Below are 19,197 nucleotides of genomic sequence, written 5' to 3' on the forward strand. Positions count from 1 at the left end.
ACAGAAAACAATTCCACTCCATCCTCTATATGACAGCACTTCAAGAACTTGAAGATGGTGATCATATCACCTCTCAGTCACCTCCTCTCCAGGCTAAACATCCCCAGCTCCTTCAACCTTTCCTCATAGGACTTGGTCTCCAGACCCTGCACCATCTTCATCGCCATCCTCTGGACCCGTTCCAGCTTGTCTATATCCTTCTTAAAATGTGGTGCCCAAAGCTGAACACAATACTCCAGGTGAGGTCTTACCAAAGCAGAGCAAAGCGATACCATCACTTCACATGATCTGGACACTATACTTCTATTGATACAACCCAAAATTGCATTTGCCTTTATAGCCACAGCATCATACTGTTGATTCATGTTCAGCGTATGATCCACTAAAACCCCCAGATCCTTTTCGCACATACTACTGCTAATACAAGTCTCCCCCATCCTATAACCATGCATTGGATTTTTCCTACCTAACATAAGAACGTAAGAGAAGCCATGTTGGATCAGGCCAATGGCCCATCCAGTCCAACACAAACTCGGCTGTGTGACTGAACAACAATAACAATATATATATACACATATATACACTGTGGCTAATAGCCACTGATGGACCTCTGCTCCATATTTTTATCCAATCCCCTCTTGAAGCTGGTTATGCTTGTAACCGCCACCACCTCCTGTGGCAGTGAATTCCACATGTTAATCACCCTTTGGATGAAGAAGTACTTCCTTTCATCCGTTTTAACCTGACTGCTCAGCAATTTCATTGAATGCCCACGAGTTCTTGTATTGTGAGAAAGGGAGAAAAGTACTTCTTTCTCTGCTTTCTCCATCCCATGCATAATCTTGTAAACCTCTATCATGTCACCCCACAGTCGACATTTCTCCAAGCTAAAGAGCGCCAAGCGTTTTAACCTTTCTTCATAGGGAAAGTGTTTCAAACATTTAATCATTCTAGTTGCCCTTTTCTGCACTTTTTCCAATGCTATAATATCCCTTTTGAGGTGCGGTGACCAAACATTTAATCATTCTAGTTGCCCTTTTCTGCACTTTTCCCAATGCTATAATATCCTTTTTGAGGTGCGGTGACCAGAATTGTACATAGTATTCCAAATGAGACCACACCATCGATTTATACAGGGGCATTATGATACTGGCTCAATTCTCAATTCCCTTCCTTTGTTCTCAGTTCCCTTCCTAATAATTCCCAGCATGGCGTTGGCCTTTTTTATTACAATCGCACACTGTCTTGACATTTTCAGTGAGTTATCTTCCACGACCCCAAGATCTCTCTCTTGGTCAGTCTCTGCCAGCTCACAACCCATCAACTTGTATTTGTAGCTGGGATTCTTGGCCCCAATGTGCATTACTTTGCACTTGGCCACATTGAACCTCATCTGCCACACTGACACCCACTCACCCAGCCTCAACAGATCCCTTTGGAGTGCCTCACAATCCATTCTGGTTCTCACCACCCTGAACAATTTTGTGTCATCTGCAAACTTGGCCACTTCACTGCTTACTCCCAACTCCAAATCATTTATCAACAAATTAAAGAGCATGGGACCCAGTACTGAGCCCTGTGGCACTCCACTGCTTACTGCCCTCCACTGCGAAGACTGCCCATTTATACTCACTCTCTGCTTCCTATCAATTAGCCAGTTTTTGATCCACAAGAGGACCTGTCCTTTTACTCCATGACTCTCAAGCTTTCTAAGGAGCCTTTGATGAGGAACTTTATCAAAAGCTTTCTGGAAGTCAAGGTAAACAACATCTATTGGGTCTCCTTTGTCCACATGTTTGTTCACCCCCGCAAAGAAATGTAACAGATTAGCGAGGCAAGATCTTCCCTTACAGAACCCATGCTGAGTCTTCCTCAATAACTCGTGTTCATCAATGTGCCTACTCGTTCTGTCCTTGATAATGGTTTCTACCAACTTTCCCAGTATTGCAGTCAGACTGACTGGCCTGTAATTTCCAGGATCTCTCTGGAACCCTTTTTAAAGATGGGGGTGACATTTGCTACCTTTCAGTCCTCAGGAACAGAGGCAGATTTCAATGAAAGATTACAAATTTTTGTCAGAAGATCCACAAGTTCAACTTTGAGTTCTTTCAGAACTCTTGGATGTATGCCATCCGGACCTGGTGACTTATTAGTTTTTAATTTGTCTATCAGTTGTAGGACCTTCTCTCTTGTCACCTCAATCTGACTCAGGTCTTTCAACACCCCTTCCAAATAAGTGGTTCTGGAGCAGGCAAACACTTCTCATCTTCCACAGTGAAGACTGAGGCAAAAAATGCATTCAGCTTCTCAACCATTTCCCTATGCTAGTTGCATTCCATGGCACTTTTGCCCTTTGCAGTAAAATACTGTGTGGGACAAATGTTTTTCCCTGTGAAAAGAGCATCTGTTAGCTGCCTTTTAGAATTCAGTGCCTTCTGTTATCTGCTCCCCACATGACCCAGTGTGATTATAGCCCTGTTTTTTTTCTTCCAAATACAGTGTTCCAATATAGCAGTGTAGGGCAATATTCAGGCTTTAGCGTTGCACAACTGTTCATCAGCAAGAAGGACTGTAATTCTGAGATCATATATCTGGAGGAAGGGTTTCTTATGACACTGCTATACTCCTGTTCTCTGCTCTCGGCTAATTGAAATTTCTTGCTCTATGGAGAAGATCACCTCAGTAGAAGATATGTCCTAACCAGAAAATTTAAGTAAGGCTTGTATTAGCTATCAGTACTTCTTGGCAACAAACTGTTCTGAAGAAAAGACCCTTTCATACTAGTCAAAGTTAGTGGTATTGCTATTAAATGTTTGTCCCCAAGGCAGTTCCATTTGTGTAGAATGATAGAGGTGACATGATAGAAGTTTACAAGATAATGCATGGGATGGAGGAAGTAGAGAAAGAAGTACTTTTCTCTCTTTCTCACAATACAAGAACTCGTGGGCATTCGATGAAATTGCTGAGCAGTTGGGTTAAAACGGATAAAAGGAAGTACTTCTTCACCCAAAGGGTGATTAACAGCTGAAATTCACTGCCACACAAGCATAGCCAGCTTCAAGAAGGGGTTAGATAAAAATATGGAGCAGAGGTCCATCAGTTGCTATTAGCCACAGTGTGTATATGTGTGTGTGTGTATTATATATATATATATATATATATATATATATATATATATATATATATATATATATATATATATATATATATATATATATATATATATATATATATATATATAAGGAAGGGAATTGAAAAGAAATCAGCCAGTATCATAATGCCCCTGTATAAATCAATGGTGCTGTAATGCTGTGGACCAAAATTATATATGGTTCCTCTTAATTTTAAGTTTGGGCAGGCTTGGGGCCTGCTCATAAATTTTTAAATGTTTTATTTTTCCTTGCCAAAGTCCTAGAACTTAAAGGTCAGGCCCATTAGCGAGGGCCTTGAGTGGGTGCACCTGCAGATTTGCTGCCCAGGGAGCTGAAGGAAGACACCTGTGGCTGACACCCATATTTGGGTCTCATTAGTGTTATTTTGTAAAGCCGAGTTTTGATTGGGTTTTTTGAATCTACCCACGAGGGCTCCTTAAGAAATAAAAAGATTATCTTTTTCCTTGCTCAGAGCCCTCTACAGGACAATTGGACTGGATTCTGGGACCCTGGGCTCTACGCTGGGGCTCCCTGTTTGTGGCTTCAATGGACTTTGTTGCCTGACTCTCTGGAACCATATGGTGCCTCTAGTTAAGTATATTATATAACGTTATTGTTTTGGCTCACTGCTCTTAATGGTAATTTTTAAGCCTGTCTTTAAATAAACTCTTTTTTGTTTTAAGAAGGAACTTTTGTGTGGCTTTGTGTGGGGGGTTGTAGCAACATGCCAAAAGCTTACTCGACCGCCCCAAAGGTCGCCTAATCTACCAAATAAGAAAAAATATCTTGACTGGGGAGCTCCCGGACACATCTACTGTGGTTGGGCTGTCCCTCGTCTTAGAGGATATAACTCTGAGGTTGGGCTGGGATCTCAGAGTGTGAAAAGTAATCCAGCCTGGTGGCAGTTACCCCAGGACCCGGTTTTGGGCCTGGATATTTAGAATTTTGTTTGTGCCACCATACTAACGGCCCACCTGGTCTCGGTCATAAGGGTCGGACCGTTACAGGTGCAGTCTCATTTGGAATACTGTGTACAATTCTGGTCACTGCACATCAAAAAGGATATTATAGCATTGGAAAAAGTCCAGAAAAGGGCAACTAGAATGATTAAAGGGTTGGAACACTTGCCCTATGAAGAAAGGTTGAAACGCTTGGGCTCTTTAGCTTGGAGAAACGTCGACTGCGGGGTGACATGATAGAGGTTTACAAGATTATGCGCGGGATGGAGAAAGTAGAGAAAGAAGTACTTTTCTCCCTTTCTCACAATACAAGAACTCGTGGGCATTCGATGAAATTGCTGAGCCACTGTGTGACACAGAGTGTTGGACTGGATAGGCCTAGGGTTCCCAAATCCCCCGCTAGGCCTGGAGACTTCCGATTTGGAGCCTCCTCCCCCCGCTGGCCATAAAAGGGAAAGCGGGGGGGGAGGGGAGGGGGGAGAACGGCAGCCCTTCCCACCCAGCCCCGATCGCAGCAGCCAGAGCTCTTCCGTTTTCTCAGGCTGCTTCCCACCCCCAGTCAGCTGGCCGGTGAAGGGAGGGGAGCCCAGCCATGTGCCTTTGCACCTCCGGAGGTGAGTTCTGTTCTCCTGCATCAGATTTCCCAGAAACGGGGGGGGGGGGGTGTGTGTGGAGAGGGAAATGTCTTCTCATAGGGTATAATGGGGAATTGATCTGGAGGTTTCGGTGGCTCTGGGGGAGCTGTTTTTTGAGGTAGAGGCACCAAATTTTCAATATAGTATCTAGAGCCTCTTCCCAAAGTATACCCCAAATTTCAAAACGATTGGACCAGGGGGTCCAATTCTATGAGCCCCAAAAGAAGGTGCCCTTATCCTTCATTATTTCCTATGGAAGGAAGACATTTAAAAAGGTGTGCTGTCCCTTTAAATGTGATGGCCAGTACTCTCTTGGAGTTCAGTTATGCTTGTCATACTCTTGTTCCTGGCTCCGCCCCAATGTCTCCTGGCTCCACCCCCAAAGTCTCCTGGCTCCACCCCCAAAGTCCCCAGATATTTCTTGAATTGGACTTGGCAACCCTAGATAGGCCATTGGCCTGATCCAACATGGCTTCTCTTATGTATGAATCAAGGGAAGAACGGGAGCCATTGCCACTTTGCTGAGAGATGTGTTCTGAATATTTTCATGTTCCAGAAAGAGATTATTATGTTTCAGGAGAACACTCTGTGCTGATGGTAGACTGATTCTCCCTCAAGACAATATAAAATAAATGAAAGAACAAAACTGCCAGAAGGCAACAGAGGATTGATAGGGAAAAGAGCATATGATACTCAATTATGCACCTAACAATAATCAATATATCTAAGGGCAGATCCCTTTCCAGGGTTGTTTTGGGTTTTGTTGGAGGACTCACTAGGGACAGGCCCGGCATCAACTATGGAGCAACTTGATACTATGTCACTTGCATGACTTAACCAGCACAGGCTGCTTTGCTACTATTCAACAGCAGCTACCTCCCAAAAGCCAGCCAATTGGTATCATGCAACTCGGTCATAGGTTTCCTGGGTAGAGGCCAAAGGGTGAGCAAAGGAGGGAAAGAGTAAAAGAGCAGAGCAAATAAAGGAAGGTAGGCTAGTGAATGGGAAGGAGAGAAGGAAGCAGGAGAGGGGAAGAGACTGTGAGGGCTTTCAGGGAAGGGAAGGAGGAAGTAGTGGGAGAGGGAGGAACTCAGGTGCCCTCTGCAAGTCCTTCTGGGATCCCCTCTTGTAACAATATAATAACTAGTATTCTCTACAGTATGCTTACTTCATCTTGTATGGAGATATGGTACCTTCCTATAGCTAAAACTTATTTAATCCTTGCTTTGCCACAATTGGAGAAAAGCAATGGAGAGAAATTGTTTCTGAGTCATGTAGAAGATTAACAAAGCTATAAGAAATAACAAACCCTCTGAAAGAAAATATGAGGTAATAAAATCTGAGGTTAAAAAGAGGGGACTGCTACAATAGTTAAGCCATTAGGAGGAATCAGTGAAGCTTCAGTGCTTTGCAACAGAATCTTTTTTTAAATATAGCATAATGAACATCTCTCTTTGATTTGTGACTACCAATGCAAAGAATTTATTGTAGAAGTTCTACGTATTAAGCTGCTGTTACATTTGAAAGAACGCAAACACAGTATAATTGAGTTTCAATTAACGCTACTTACTGAAACTGAGGCATCTTCAGTTCTTCTCTTTGCACTGGAGTCAAACAAGACATTTCGCCCTCTTCTTTCACAGTCCTGGTATACAATTAGGCGAATTTGACTTGGATCATACTCCGGCAAAGGCCAGCTTTAATAGGAAAGAGAGAAAGAATGGGTTCTATCACTGTGAGGTATTAAATAGCAGTTGTTACAATTAATGATCCTATTAAAAGGAAACATTGAGGTCAAAGAAAAGAGAAAAATAACTGGTCCAGATTGCACAGTTGTGCAAATGGGAGTAACTACATATATTGATAGGATTAATCACTGGAGTATCAGTTCTAGATCAGAGAAATGTAAAAATACTTTATTATCCAAAGGTGCTTCTCACTCATGTCAATATTAACCAATTATAATTACAAATTACAATTACAATCAAGTTGCTAATATTAATGGAGGAAGGGAGAAAAAAAAACCACTGAAACACCAGACCAGAATAAAACAAAGTTTCATGGGAACGGATTGAGATGGAAGCTTGTCTCTAATTACAACGGTAAAAACTCTCCTGTATTAAGACCACACATCAACATGGGGATGCTAATCAGTTCTGTATCATAGACATCTGATTATATTTTAGCCTCCAAATATCTAAATTTCATTTCATTTTTTCATTTCATTTTATTTGATTTATATCCCGCCCTACCCCACCGAAGCGGGCTCAGAGCGGCTTACAACACAGGGATTCTCTTGTACAAAGCCCACTGAAAGAAAGAACATGCCCTTCTTAAAGGTCTGTTAGCTTACTATTGCTATTTTTTATTCATTCTTAATTTGCACAATTATTCCTCTTCATAGAATATCAAAAAGAAAGAGAATCTTTTTTATAATCCTGACTTTTAAAAAACACAGCTAATATTTTAACAAATGCTAGCGCAGATGTAATACTTTATCACAGTTAAACTAGTGATGGAAGAAAGGGACAATTTTTGTCAGGAAGCAGAAAAAAAAATCTGCAGGCCGCCATGACATCACAAATAAGGATTGTGCAATTCCTTGCATGCTTTTCAGTCATGCAGTAAAACAAAAAAACTTTTGGATTTTCAAACTTCTGGACTTTCAAGAAGGAGAAATTTTAATTTTTGGTGATATGAATGGAGTACTAGATTTTTTTTTTTATTTAAAGGAGAGATCTAAAAAGTCCAGAGGAGGTAAGCCAAGAATACAGGGCATTTATACCAAACAACACACAAAGATCCTAATTAATGGGGTTTTAACAAGTGGATTTAAAATAGAAAAATGAACCCATCAAGGATGCCCGTTGTCCACTTCTTTTTATTCTTGTGATGGAAATCTTTGCTTCTAAGGTTAGACAAGGTCTACAATTAAAGGATTCAAGGTAGATGGAGAGTTCAAACTAAACAGCTATGCTGATGACGTGGTCCTTAAAATTTTGAAACCCCAATTACCACTGCAGCATGTAATGGAACAAATCAATAAGTTTGGGGCCTTTTCTGGTTATAAAATCAACAGTAAAACCCCAAAATCATTTAAATTTTTTTAACAAACCAAGTTGAGGAAAAGATAAAAAAGATTTCAGGATGCAATATAGCAAAAAAAAAACCCAAAAAACCAACCAACTATTTAGGAATATATCTTACAGGACAAAATGATAGATTATTCAAGGATAATTATATGACAGTGTGGTCAAACATGCAAAATGATTTTGAATGATGGTCCAAATTAGAACCATCCTGGCTAGGAAGGATTTCTGTAATAAAAATAAATGTATTACCAAAACCCCAATACCAGTATGGTATTTGGATTCAGTAAGTATTCAGGATTGCTGGATTTTCTGGCTCCATTATACCTTATGGATACCATTATAGTTAAATAGTTTAGTCTCCAAAGGGTATAATGGAGAATCAATCTGAGGGTATCTGGGGCTCTGTGGGGGCTGCTTTTTGAGCTAGAGGCACCAAATTTGCAACATAGCTGCTGGTGCCTCTCCTCAAAACACTCCTAAATTTCAAAAATTCTGGATCAGGGGATACAATTCTATGGGCCTCAAAAGAAGGTGCCCCCATCTTCAATTGTTTCCAATGGAGGGGGAAAGGCATTTAATGGGCTCACAGTCCCTTTAAATGCCTTCAACAAGCCGCTGTTTAACCTGGAAGTTGTTGAAAGCAGTGGCTCCCAACCTTTTTGACACCAGGGACTGGTTTCGTGGAAGACAATTTTTCCATGGACTGGTGGTGGTTGTGGTACTGGGGTATTTGCCACCCCAGGCTGCTCCCCCTGCTCATGCCCCATCCCTGCCCCTCAGTGGTCTTTAAATGAGGGGTAGGCAAAGGTCACTGCTGCGCTGACCCTTCTGCCTGCCCAGGACCTGGGCAGATGAAAGAAGTGGTGCTTCAGAGTAAGGCTGTATCTCTTTTGGCTCCTGGGTGGGTGAAAGGGGCGGTGCAGCACCTCTGCCTTGCTCCGTGGCCCAATTGCTAACAGGTCATGGACCAGTACTGGTCTATGGCCCAGGGATTGGGGACCCCTCATTTAAAGCGACTGCAATCCCTTTAAATACCCTTTAACACCAGCTATCTGGTGACCCTGAAAAATCCCAGATATTTTTGGGATTTTTCATACTCAGCCATATCAGATAGCTGGATAAATACCCCAGCTGGTATCTAGCTGAAAATAATAATAATAATAATAATAATAATAATAATAATAATAATAATAATAATAATAATAATAATAATAAATTTTATTTCTATCCCACCCTCCCCACCTCAGCAGGCTCAGGGTGGCTAAGGACAGGTTTTTTACCTGTAACTGGTGATCTTCGAGTGGTCATCTGTGCAATCACACATATGGGTAATCCGCAGGATTGGCCCTGACCTCGGAGAATTCAAAGCAATCTTGATCGTAGATCTGGCGCGCCTCCCACTCGTCCTGGGGAGGAGGCACCTACTGCGCATGCCTGGACAAGAGGGAGGTGCTTAGCCACTCAGTTTCTTCCTGCCGCCGGACAGGTGGAAACAAATGTGCTAGATGAGCGTCCAGCAGCGGGGAAGGCTGGGTGGGTCTGTGTGATTGCACAGATGACCACTCGAAGATCACCAGTTACAGGTAAGAAACCTGTCCATCTTCTTCGTGGTCTCTGTGCATTCACACATATGGGTGATTAGCGAGCTATTCTTTCGGAGGTGGGTGCTGGATCTGTAAGAATATGTATGGTTAGAACAAAAAACGTAATGAGCATGGTACTCACAGTAGTTAATCGAAGATGGAGCGCAGCACTGCTTGTCCGAAGGAGGCATCACGCCTGGCACGGACGTCAAGAGCGTAGTGTGAGGCGAAGGTAGATGTAGAGGACCAGACGGCGGCGGCGCAGATGTCCTCTATAGGGATGCCTTTCATGAAGGCCGACGAGGTAGCGACGGCTCTGGTCGAGTGAGCTCGTATGTGTTGAGGGACTGGTGGTTTCGCCAGTTGGTAGCAGAGTTCAATGGCGGCAACAAGCCACTTGGAAAGTCTCTGAGTAGATATTTTGCTGCCCTTATTGTGGGCGGCGTAGGTGACAAAGAGTCTTGGGTCCTTACGGAATTGGCGGGTTCTGTCTATGTAGAAAGCTAGGGCCCTACGTGCGTCCAAGTTGTGGAGCGCCCTTTGTCCTGCATCCGCGGGGTGCTGGAAGAAGGCTGGTATGGTTGATTGTCTTCCCAGATGAAAGGGAGAGACGACCTTTGGCAGGAAGGTCGGGTCGGGTCGGAGGACCACCGTGCTGTTATGAAAGATCGTATATGGTGGGTCCGCCCTGAGTGCACAGATGTCGCTGGCCCTCTTATCTGTGGTGAGAGCCGTGAGTAACGCTGTCTTCCATGATAGCAGGTGTAGTGGAATAGAAGCCATGGGCTCAAAGGGTGGTTTCATGAGCTGGCTTAGGACGAGAGAAAGACTCCAGGTAGGAAGAATTTGTTTGATTGGTGGGTGTAGGCGAATGATGCCCTTGAGGAAGGCTCTGGTAGCATGGTGAGAAAAAACTGTCGTGCCCCCGATGCGGGGGTGAAAGGCAGAGATGGCTGCCAGGTGTACCTTTAGCGAAGAGTATGAGAGTCCCGCCCTAGAGAGTGTTAGGGTGTAAGCTAGCACCTGGGGTATGGTGGCGCAGCCAGGGTCGAAGTTGTGTTGGGAGGCATAGTGAGAGAAGCGCTTCCACTTAAGCAGATAGGATTTTCTGGTGGATGGCTTTCTGGAGTTCACTAGGACCTGGCGGACATCAGGGGGAAACTCTAGAAACTGATCCTCCAGGCTGTCAATTTGAATGATGCCGGATTGTGATGAAGGACCCTGCCGTCCTGTTGGGAGAGGAGGTCCTGTGCTTGAGGAAGTTGGAGGAATGTATTGTTGGACAGAAGCAGCAAGGTTGTAAACCAGGGTTGGCGCGGCCACCACGGGGTTATTAGGATGCAATCCGTGCGGTCCAGCTGAATCTTCTGTAGAACTCTGGTGATGAGTGGAACGGGAGGAAAGAGGTAGTGGAGTGCTCCCTTCCAAGTTTGGAGGAAAGCATCCCCCTTGGAGAGTTGGGATGGAGGACCTCTCATGTAGAAGTGGGTGCACTGGGCATTTGACGGTGAAGCAAAGACATCTATTTTCGGGGTTCTGAAGATGCTGAAGATCTGTCGGATGTACCGGCTGTTGATGGACCACTCGTGGTTGTTGGTCGAGCGGCGGCTCAGGGCATCTGCCTGGGTGTTTTCGGCTCCTGGTAGGTGAACAGCCGTGAGGAAGATGCCCTGGCTTATGCTCCAATGCCACAACGCCAGGGCCCTCTTGCAGAGTCTGATGGAGGCGGTGCCTCCCTGCCTGTTGATGTAGAAGACCGTGGCGATGTTGTCGGAGGTGACCTGGACATGCTGGTGCCTCAGCGATGGAAGGAAGGAGCGTAGAGCCTTGTGCACTGCGAGGAGCTCTAGGCAGTTTATGTGGAGAGAGCATTCGTACTCTGACCATTGGCCCTGCACCGTGAGGGTTCCCAAGTGGGCTCCCCATCCCCACTTGGAGGCATCTGTGGTGACAATCACCGAGGGGGGTAGCTGTTTGAACGGCATGCCCCTGTGGAGGTGATGTTCCATTGTCCACCATTTGAGGGATGTGACGATGTGTAGTGGAAGGGTGAGTACTGTGGACTGGTGCTGTGTGTGAGGATGGAAGGTCCTGACGAACCACATTTGCAGGGGTCGCATGTGCAGCTTTGCGAAACATAGGACTGCGGTGGTTGCTGCCATGAGGCCTAGCATTCTCTGAAATGTGAGAGCTGTTTGGGAGCGCTGGGCGATGATGGTGTTGGCCAGAGACTGTATGCTGAGTACTCTGTCCTGAGGTAGGGAAGCTGTTTGAGAGACTGTGGAGATGTCTGCTCCTATGAACTGAATTCTCTGGGTAGGAATTAGTTTGGACTTTGATAGGTTGACTTGGAGGCCTAGGGTGGCCAGGAGAGAGAGGGTAGTGGAGACGTCCAGTTGCAGTTGTTCTTTTGAATGGGCGACGATCAGCCAGTCGTCTATGTACGGGTAAATTGATATCTGTTGCTGACGTAGTGTGGCGGCTACCACTGCCATACACTTGGTGAAGACCCTTGGGGCTGTGGAGAGGCCGAATGGGAGGGAACAGAACTGGAAGTGCTGTTCCCCGATGGCGAACCTGAGAAACCTTCTGTGGTGATGATTGATTGTAATGTGGAAATAGGCATCCTGAAGGTCTATGGACGCCATCCATGATTGTTCTGGGATGAGCGGAAGAATTGCCTGGAGTGTGATCATACGGAATTTCTTGTAGGTTATGTGCAGGTTGAGTTTGCGGAGGTCGAGGATGGGGCGGAGTCCTCCGTCCTTTTTCGGCACCAGGAAGTAGCGGGAATAAAATCCGGTGCGATGGTATTGAGGTGGAACTGGTTCTATCGCGCCCTTGTCCAGCAAAGATGCGATTTCCGCCTGCAGGGGTGTGGACGGAGGTGTGGTGAGGAATCTGTGGTGTTTCGGAGTGGATGTGAACTCTATTAGGTAGCCCCTTTGTATGACGGCGAGGACCCAGGAATCCGATGTTATGGCCCTCCAGGCAGGGTAGAATGGTTGCAGTCGAGTGTGTGTGTAAGGGTTTGGCTGATGGGGGGAAACTGGACGGCTCGGGGCAGGGTGGTCAAAGAGACGGCTTGGAGGTAGCTGCAGGTTTCTTAGTTGTTTGAGGGCGTGACCTGTGTTGAAAGGAGGGTTTGGACTGTGGTGGTTTACGTCTCCATGGTTCCTGCTGTCTTGGAGACCTGGTTCCCTTGTAGTGGCTGGGCCTCCAATTCCTCTGTCTATTGAATTGGGCTTGGTGTTGAGAGACTCCCAGTCATTTTGCCCTCTTCCTGCCATCGTCTACTGATGTGAGAATGTCATCCGTGGTCGCGTTAAATAAACCAAGGCCATCGAAAGGTAGATCCTCAACCTTGTACTTGATGTCAGGTTGGAGGGATGAGGATCTAAGCCACGCGTGTCTGCGTAGGGCTATGGCTGAGGCCAAGGTTCTGGATGAACACTGTGCAGCGTGACGAGCTGTATTGATCTGCTGCTTGCTCACTCTGGCCAGCTCCTGCAGGGCATTGGTCGCTGGTTTCTGGGATGTCTCAGGCAGAGAGGGGATCAACGTGTTGAGGAAGGTAGTCAAGTTATAGGCGTATGCTGAGAAGCACGCCATGTAATTGTGTATCTTAGTCGTGGCCGTTGTGAGGGAGTATATCTTCCTCCCGATAGTGTCGAGCTTCTTGCCTTCCCGTTCTGGAGGCACTGGGTGTCTCGTTTGTTTCGACTTCGAGGAGGAGTGGACGATGATCGAGTTCGGAGCCGGGTGGGTGAATAGAAACTTCGAGTCAGGTGCGTGTATTTTGTAAAGGGCTTCAACCCTCTTGGATGTTGGTGGTACCGATGCCGGCTTGTCCCATGCTTCCTTGAGCGTTTCAAGGAGGACGGGGAGCATGGGGAGGGAGGAGCTCGATGGAAGATCCGCATGCACTAGGTCGAATACGACGTCCGAGACTCTGGGCGCGTCGGTGTTGAGTTTGAGGTTTAGTGAATTTGCCATATTCGAAACGAGGTCGAGGTAGGACTTTGGACCCTCTGACGGTGATAGGTCTGCTGGCTTGGCTATATCGGAGTCCGGAGATTGTAGGTCCGAACCCGAAGAGTGGTCGGAGTCGGAGAGTTCCGCCTCGGAGTCGTCATCGGTTCCTTGGTGCGGTTCAGGCTGGGGTTGGAGGGGTGCTGGCTGTTTGTTGGGAGCAACGTGTACGGATCCGAGTGGTGAAGGGAGTTTCGGTTCGGCGCTGAGACGCATGGGGTCGTCACGGTGCCGAAGAGGTCCCTCTAAATCAGCGTGGTGTCTGCGCGGGGATATGTCACGGTATCGACTCCGTCTGTCGATGCGATCTCGGTACCGAGGAGATTCGTGATAGCTGCGGTAGTGGCGGTCCCTCGGGTCCGCGTGGTAGGCATCGGAGGAGGGCGATCGTCGGTGTCTTCTTCGGTCCCGTGGAGACGGAGACCTGGACCTCGACGGGGAGTAGTAGTAGTATCTCTCCCTGCGGCGGCTGTGGGACCGTCGGCGACTGCGGGACCTTGGTCTGGTTGGGAGAACTCTCGGGGTCGAGGGTTCTCTGGTCAGTGAATGGGCATTTAGCGGCTGCGAGAGGTCTGTGAATTGACGGGGGTCGAGAGGACGGTGGCTCCTAACGGATATAGGAGAGTGGGTCTCCAGTATCTGATCCGGTGGAGAGTTCGGAATCGATGGAGACTTGGATGAGATGCGCACGATTTCTAGTGGTGTAATCGGCGGTGTTGTCGTCGACTTCGATGCCGGAGTTTTCGGGATGGAGCCGCCCGCGGTCGGGTTCGATGCCTTCGGTTTGGTTGCGGTCGAGCTCGTGATCGGGTTCGAACTCGAGTGTTGTCCGGTTTGGTCTGAGGGTCGATGTCCGGTCTTAGACTTCTTTGAGCTGGCATTGCCCGTCGGGTCCGCGTGGGCGGAATCGGAGCGGTGGCGCTTTTTGGTGTCATCCGACTTCTTGGTGTGCTTGCCGGACTTAGGCTTGCAGGGACCTTGAGCCATGGAAGCTGCCGACTGCGTCTCTCCCGCGAGAAGTGGGGAAGATGGCGCGAGTTATTGTTGTCCGCCATGCGGCATGGTCGGTCGGAGGGAGGCTTCCATAAGATGGCTCCTGAGCCTCGCGGCGCGATTCTTGCGGGCCTGTTTTCCAAATTGGCTGCAGTGCGCGCAGGAGTCCGTACGATGAGTCTCTCCCAGGCAAAACAGGCAAAGAGAGTGACCGTCGGACGAAGGGATTTTGGAGGAGCAGCGGGTGCAGCGTTTAAATGTTATTTTGTCCCTTCCTTCCATCCGCCCGGGGGGGGGAGGGAGGAAAGATCCGGAAAAATAGTAAAGAGAGGTGTGTTTTTTTTAATACGATACCAGGAGAAGTGTAGAAGATGAAGGATTGAAGTGAAGAAAAGGTGGATTGTGAAGATTGCAGTGAAGAAGTTGGAGATCAACGAGGGAGGTGCGATCCGGTCGGCGGTAAGGAAGAAACTGAGTGGCTAAGCACCTCCCTCTCGTCCAGGCATGCGCAGTAGGTGCCTCCTCCCCAGGACGAGTGGGAGGCGCGCCAGATCTACGATCAAGATTGCTTTGAATTCTCCGAGGTCAGGGCCAATCCTGCGGATTACCCATATGTGTGAATGCACAGAGACCACGAAGAAGATCAACATTTCATAAAAACATACAGTGGTTAAAAGCCTTTAAATTTAACAATATAAAACAGTAACATTAACTTAACAGCATTAAAACAGTCCAGTAAGTGCAGTTATTCAGCAGTATGGTCTTAAACCGCATTGGCGGATGCTTAATTGCCGATCTTCTTAACAGTCCAGGTGTGCGAGCTTAAAAAGGGCGGTCTTGCAGGCCCTGCGGAACTGATCAAGGTTTCGCAGGGCCCGCACCTCCTCGGGGAGTCGGTTCCATAGGGTAGGGGCCGTGATTGAAAATGCCCGTACCCTAGTATTCTGATATTTAGTCTCCCTCGGCCCGGGGATGGTCATTAGATTTTTCCCAACTGATCTCAGTGCCCTCTGGGGTTCATACGGGGAGAGACGGTCCCTCAGGTAGGTAGGTCCTCGGCCATATAAAGCTTTAAAGGTAATAACCAACACTTTGTACCGGACCCGGTATATGATCGGCAGCCAGTGCAGTTCACGTAGCCTCGGCTGTATATGTTCCCGTTTTGGGAGTCCCAACAACAGCCTGGCCGCCGCATTCTGCACTAGCTGTAGTCTCCGAGTCCGGCACAAAGGTAGCCCCAAGTAGAGGGCATTACAGTAGTCCAATCTTAAGGTGACCGTTGCATGGATCACTGTTGCGAGGTCCCGGCGCTCAAGGAAAGGGGCCAACTGCCTTGCCCGCTTCAGATGGAAGAATGCTGACTTGGCAGTGGCTGCTATCTGGGCCTCCATCGATAGTGAAGGCTCCAGTAAAACACCCAGGCTCTTTACCTGGCGCGCTGCTTTCAATGGCGCGCCATCGAAGACCGGGAGAGCTATTTCCCTTCCCAGAGCGCCGCGACCCACGCAAAGGACCTCTGTCTTCGCTGGGTTCAGCTTCAGCCCACTCAGCCTGAGCCATGTCGCAACAGCCTGTAAGGCCCGGTCGAGATTCCCTGGTGCGGGGTCGGGCCAGCCGTCCATTAGTAGATAGAGCTGGGTATCATCCGCATATTGATGGCAACCCAGCCCAAACCGCCGGGCAATCTGGGCGAGGGGGCGCATATAGATGTTGAACAACATCGGGGAGAGCACTGCTCCCTGGGGCACTCCACAGTCCAGTGTGCGCCTCCGGGACCATTCACTCCCGATAGCCACCCTCTGTCCCCGACCCAGGAGAAAGGAGGAAAGCCATTGCAAGGCCGACCCCTCAACCCCAATGTCGGCGAGGCGGCGCGTCAGTAGCCGATGGTCGACTGTATCGAATGCAGCCGACAGATCTAATAGCATCAGCACCGCAACGCCGCCTCGATCCAGTTGCCGTTGGAGGTCATCTACCAAGGCGACTAACACCGTCTCCGTCCCATGGCCCGGCCGGAAACCAGACTGACATGGGTCTAGGACAGAAGCGTCATCCAGAAACCTCCGAAGCTGCGACGCCACGGCCCTCTCAATAATTTTACCTAAAAACGGTAAGTTAGACACCGGCCGGTAGTTCGCCAATTCGGCCGGGTCTGCTGTAGCTTTTTTCAAGAGAGGGCGGACCAAGGCCTCTTTCAGAGGTGTTGGAAACTGCCCCTCTGAGAGGGACCTGTTTATGATGTCCCGTAAAGGACAACTAAGCTCCCCCTGGCAAGATTTAATCAGCCAAGAGGGGCAAGGGTCCAGATCGCATGTTGTCGGGCGAGCAACAGAAAGGATTCTGTCGACTTCCTCCAGGCTAAGCGGGTCGAAGTGGTCCAGCACTAAACCTGAAGACAGGCACGGTGCCTCAATTTCACTCACTGTATCCAAAGTGGTAGGCATGTCTTGGCGGAGCAACGAGATTTTATCGGCAAAGTATTTCGCAAATGCCTCACAGCCTATTTCTAATTCCCTAGCGTTTGGTTTGCCTTGTGGCAGCGTTATAAGATCCCCAATTACTCTAAATAATTGTGCTGGGTGCGAGTTTGCAGATGCAATCTTGGTTGCAAAGTAATCTTTCTTTCCAGCCTTGACTGCCATCTCATAAGACTTCATAAACGTTCTGTAGGATGTTCTCGTTGCTTTGTCCCGAGTATGCCTCCACTGCCTCTCTAGTCGTCTGAGCCCTTGTTTCAGCCGGCGCAGCTCCAAGGTATACCATGGAGCCAGCTTCATACGAGGGCGTAGAGGACGCCGAGGTGCAATTTCGTCGATAGCCCTGGACAACTGGTCCTGCCAGATCTCCACCAGGTCATCGAGGGAATTGCCAGTGGGCCAGGGATCCCTCAGGGCTGTTTGGAACCGTTCCGGGTCCATCAAGCCCCGAGGGCGAGCCAAAATAGGCTCTCCGCCCATACAGGGTTGGGGCAGCGTCCCCATACGGGCCTTAAGGGCCAGGTGATCCGACCATGGTACCGCTTCTACGGCGATATCATTCACCAAAAATACCCCCCAAACACCAGTAAGATATTTTGCAAGGGGGGGTTCTGCTTGGATAAACCAAATGCACAACTCCATTGACAGCCCTAGCTGAAGTAAGTAAATAATTATTGATAATTTCAGACCTTTGGAGGAAAAAAAAATCATCTGAAGGAAAAGGAAATATTCCAAAATTCAAGCAAAACTGTTCTCCATGTCACCTGAAAGAAGCATGATTTGGAAAGTCACTAAGGGAGTTCTTCTAGCATTAGAAAAAACTAAATTTGACACAAATTAGACCTTGCCGGGCTGGGCCATGTGTCATAAAATGTAATGCCAGGTAAAAAAAAGATAGTCCCCTGTGCAAGCACCAGTCATTTCCGACTCTGGGGTGACGCTGCTTTCACGTTTTCATGGCAGACTTTTTATGGGGTGGTTTGCCATTGCCTTCCCCAGTCATCTACACTTTCCCCCCAGCAAGCTGGGTACTCATTTTACCGACCTCGGAAGGATGGAAGGCTGAGTCAACCTGGAGCCAGCAACCTGAACCCAGCTTCCGCCGGAATCGAACTCAGTTCGTGAGCAGAGTTTAGGATTGCAGTATTGCAGCTTTATCACTCTGCGCCACAGGGCAGGTAGCAGTGATATAAACTTTATAAAGGGCACAGACAAACACAAAGTTTATTTTTAAAAAACTTAAAATAAAAATGCTTAAAACATTAGCACGATTGCAATATTTTATTTAACAGTCTTTGATAACTGACACCTCTTGCTCTAAATTATTGCATCAAAAACTGGAGACGATGCCTGTGCTGTAGCAATCTTGAGTATGCTGTTCAGGTGTGCATCTGTACATTTGATTTACTGACATTCATTACAGAAATCTCATGGTCAATGCTTTGAGCCTAAAATCTAGAGGAAACATGAATGGCTTGGCATTGTGAGCTTCTGTACATAAGTTGCTTTATGTGCTGGTCTAGAACACCTGAAGGCACCATGTTACGGACTGAGGGCTATGTGTTTATCTACAAAACTATAGTCTTCCCCAAAGAAATAACTACAAGTCCTACATGTATAGTGGTCAGTATCAGCCTACTATCTGGGAAGTCTACGTACAAAATCCCCAGTCAATCAAAGCAAAATGTGAAAGAAAAATCAAAGGAAATGTTCAGGGTAAACTTGGTCTGGACACACTCTTAGCCTAACTCTGGTTGTTGTTATTCCTCTTCTGGATCATGAAGGCATGAATAAAGTGAAAAGGGGGAGGCAAATCCAGTTGCACACAGGAGAGCCTGGTATAACCAGGCAACAAACCAAGATGAGCATAAGTAGAAAATTTAGTAGAAGATCCAACTCAGTGCTCTTTCTGGGGGTGCCCTGAATCCTGGGAACAGCACGGGTGGGGGGAGGGGTTAAGAGAGCATGATGAGCTTGAGAGGGAGAAAGGAAGTACTATTCCCCTGAAAAAAGTGCCCTACATGAGCATAAAATTTAGTCTGAATCCAACCCTTTCTTGTACCATTAAGGCTTACCCTAAACATTTGTTTGTTTGTGAGATTTATATCCCACCCATTCTGCCAAGGCAGGCTCAGGGCAGGTGACAACATAAAAACATATACATTGATCCATTAAATACTAAAATCATCAATCCAATAAATTATCAAACCAACAAAAGCCATTCCAGCTAATTATCATGAATTAATGTTATGATCAGTTACTGTAACATAAATT

General features: G+C 47.1%; 1 protein-coding gene across 4 annotated transcripts in view; it reads right to left on the minus strand.

Moving 5' to 3' along the window:
* FNIP1 (folliculin interacting protein 1) overlaps positions 1–19,197 on the minus strand; it is a 133,893-nt gene that overhangs the window by 56,144 nt on the left and 58,552 nt on the right. For all 4 annotated transcript variants that reach the window (XR_009555468.1, XM_060240491.1, XM_060240490.1 and 1 more), the window contains exon 2: positions 6,317–6,443. Coding sequence is in view for 3 of the 4 variants with exons in the window: in XM_060240491.1 (XP_060096474.1) it covers positions 6,317–6,443 (127 nt within the window). In the remaining variant the exon portion in view is untranslated. The remainder of the gene's footprint in view (positions 1–6,316; positions 6,444–19,197) is intronic.

This window comes from Heteronotia binoei, chromosome 5 (genome assembly GCF_032191835.1).
Source record: "Heteronotia binoei isolate CCM8104 ecotype False Entrance Well chromosome 5, APGP_CSIRO_Hbin_v1, whole genome shotgun sequence".
Taxonomy (NCBI): domain Eukaryota; kingdom Metazoa; phylum Chordata; class Lepidosauria; order Squamata; family Gekkonidae; genus Heteronotia; species Heteronotia binoei.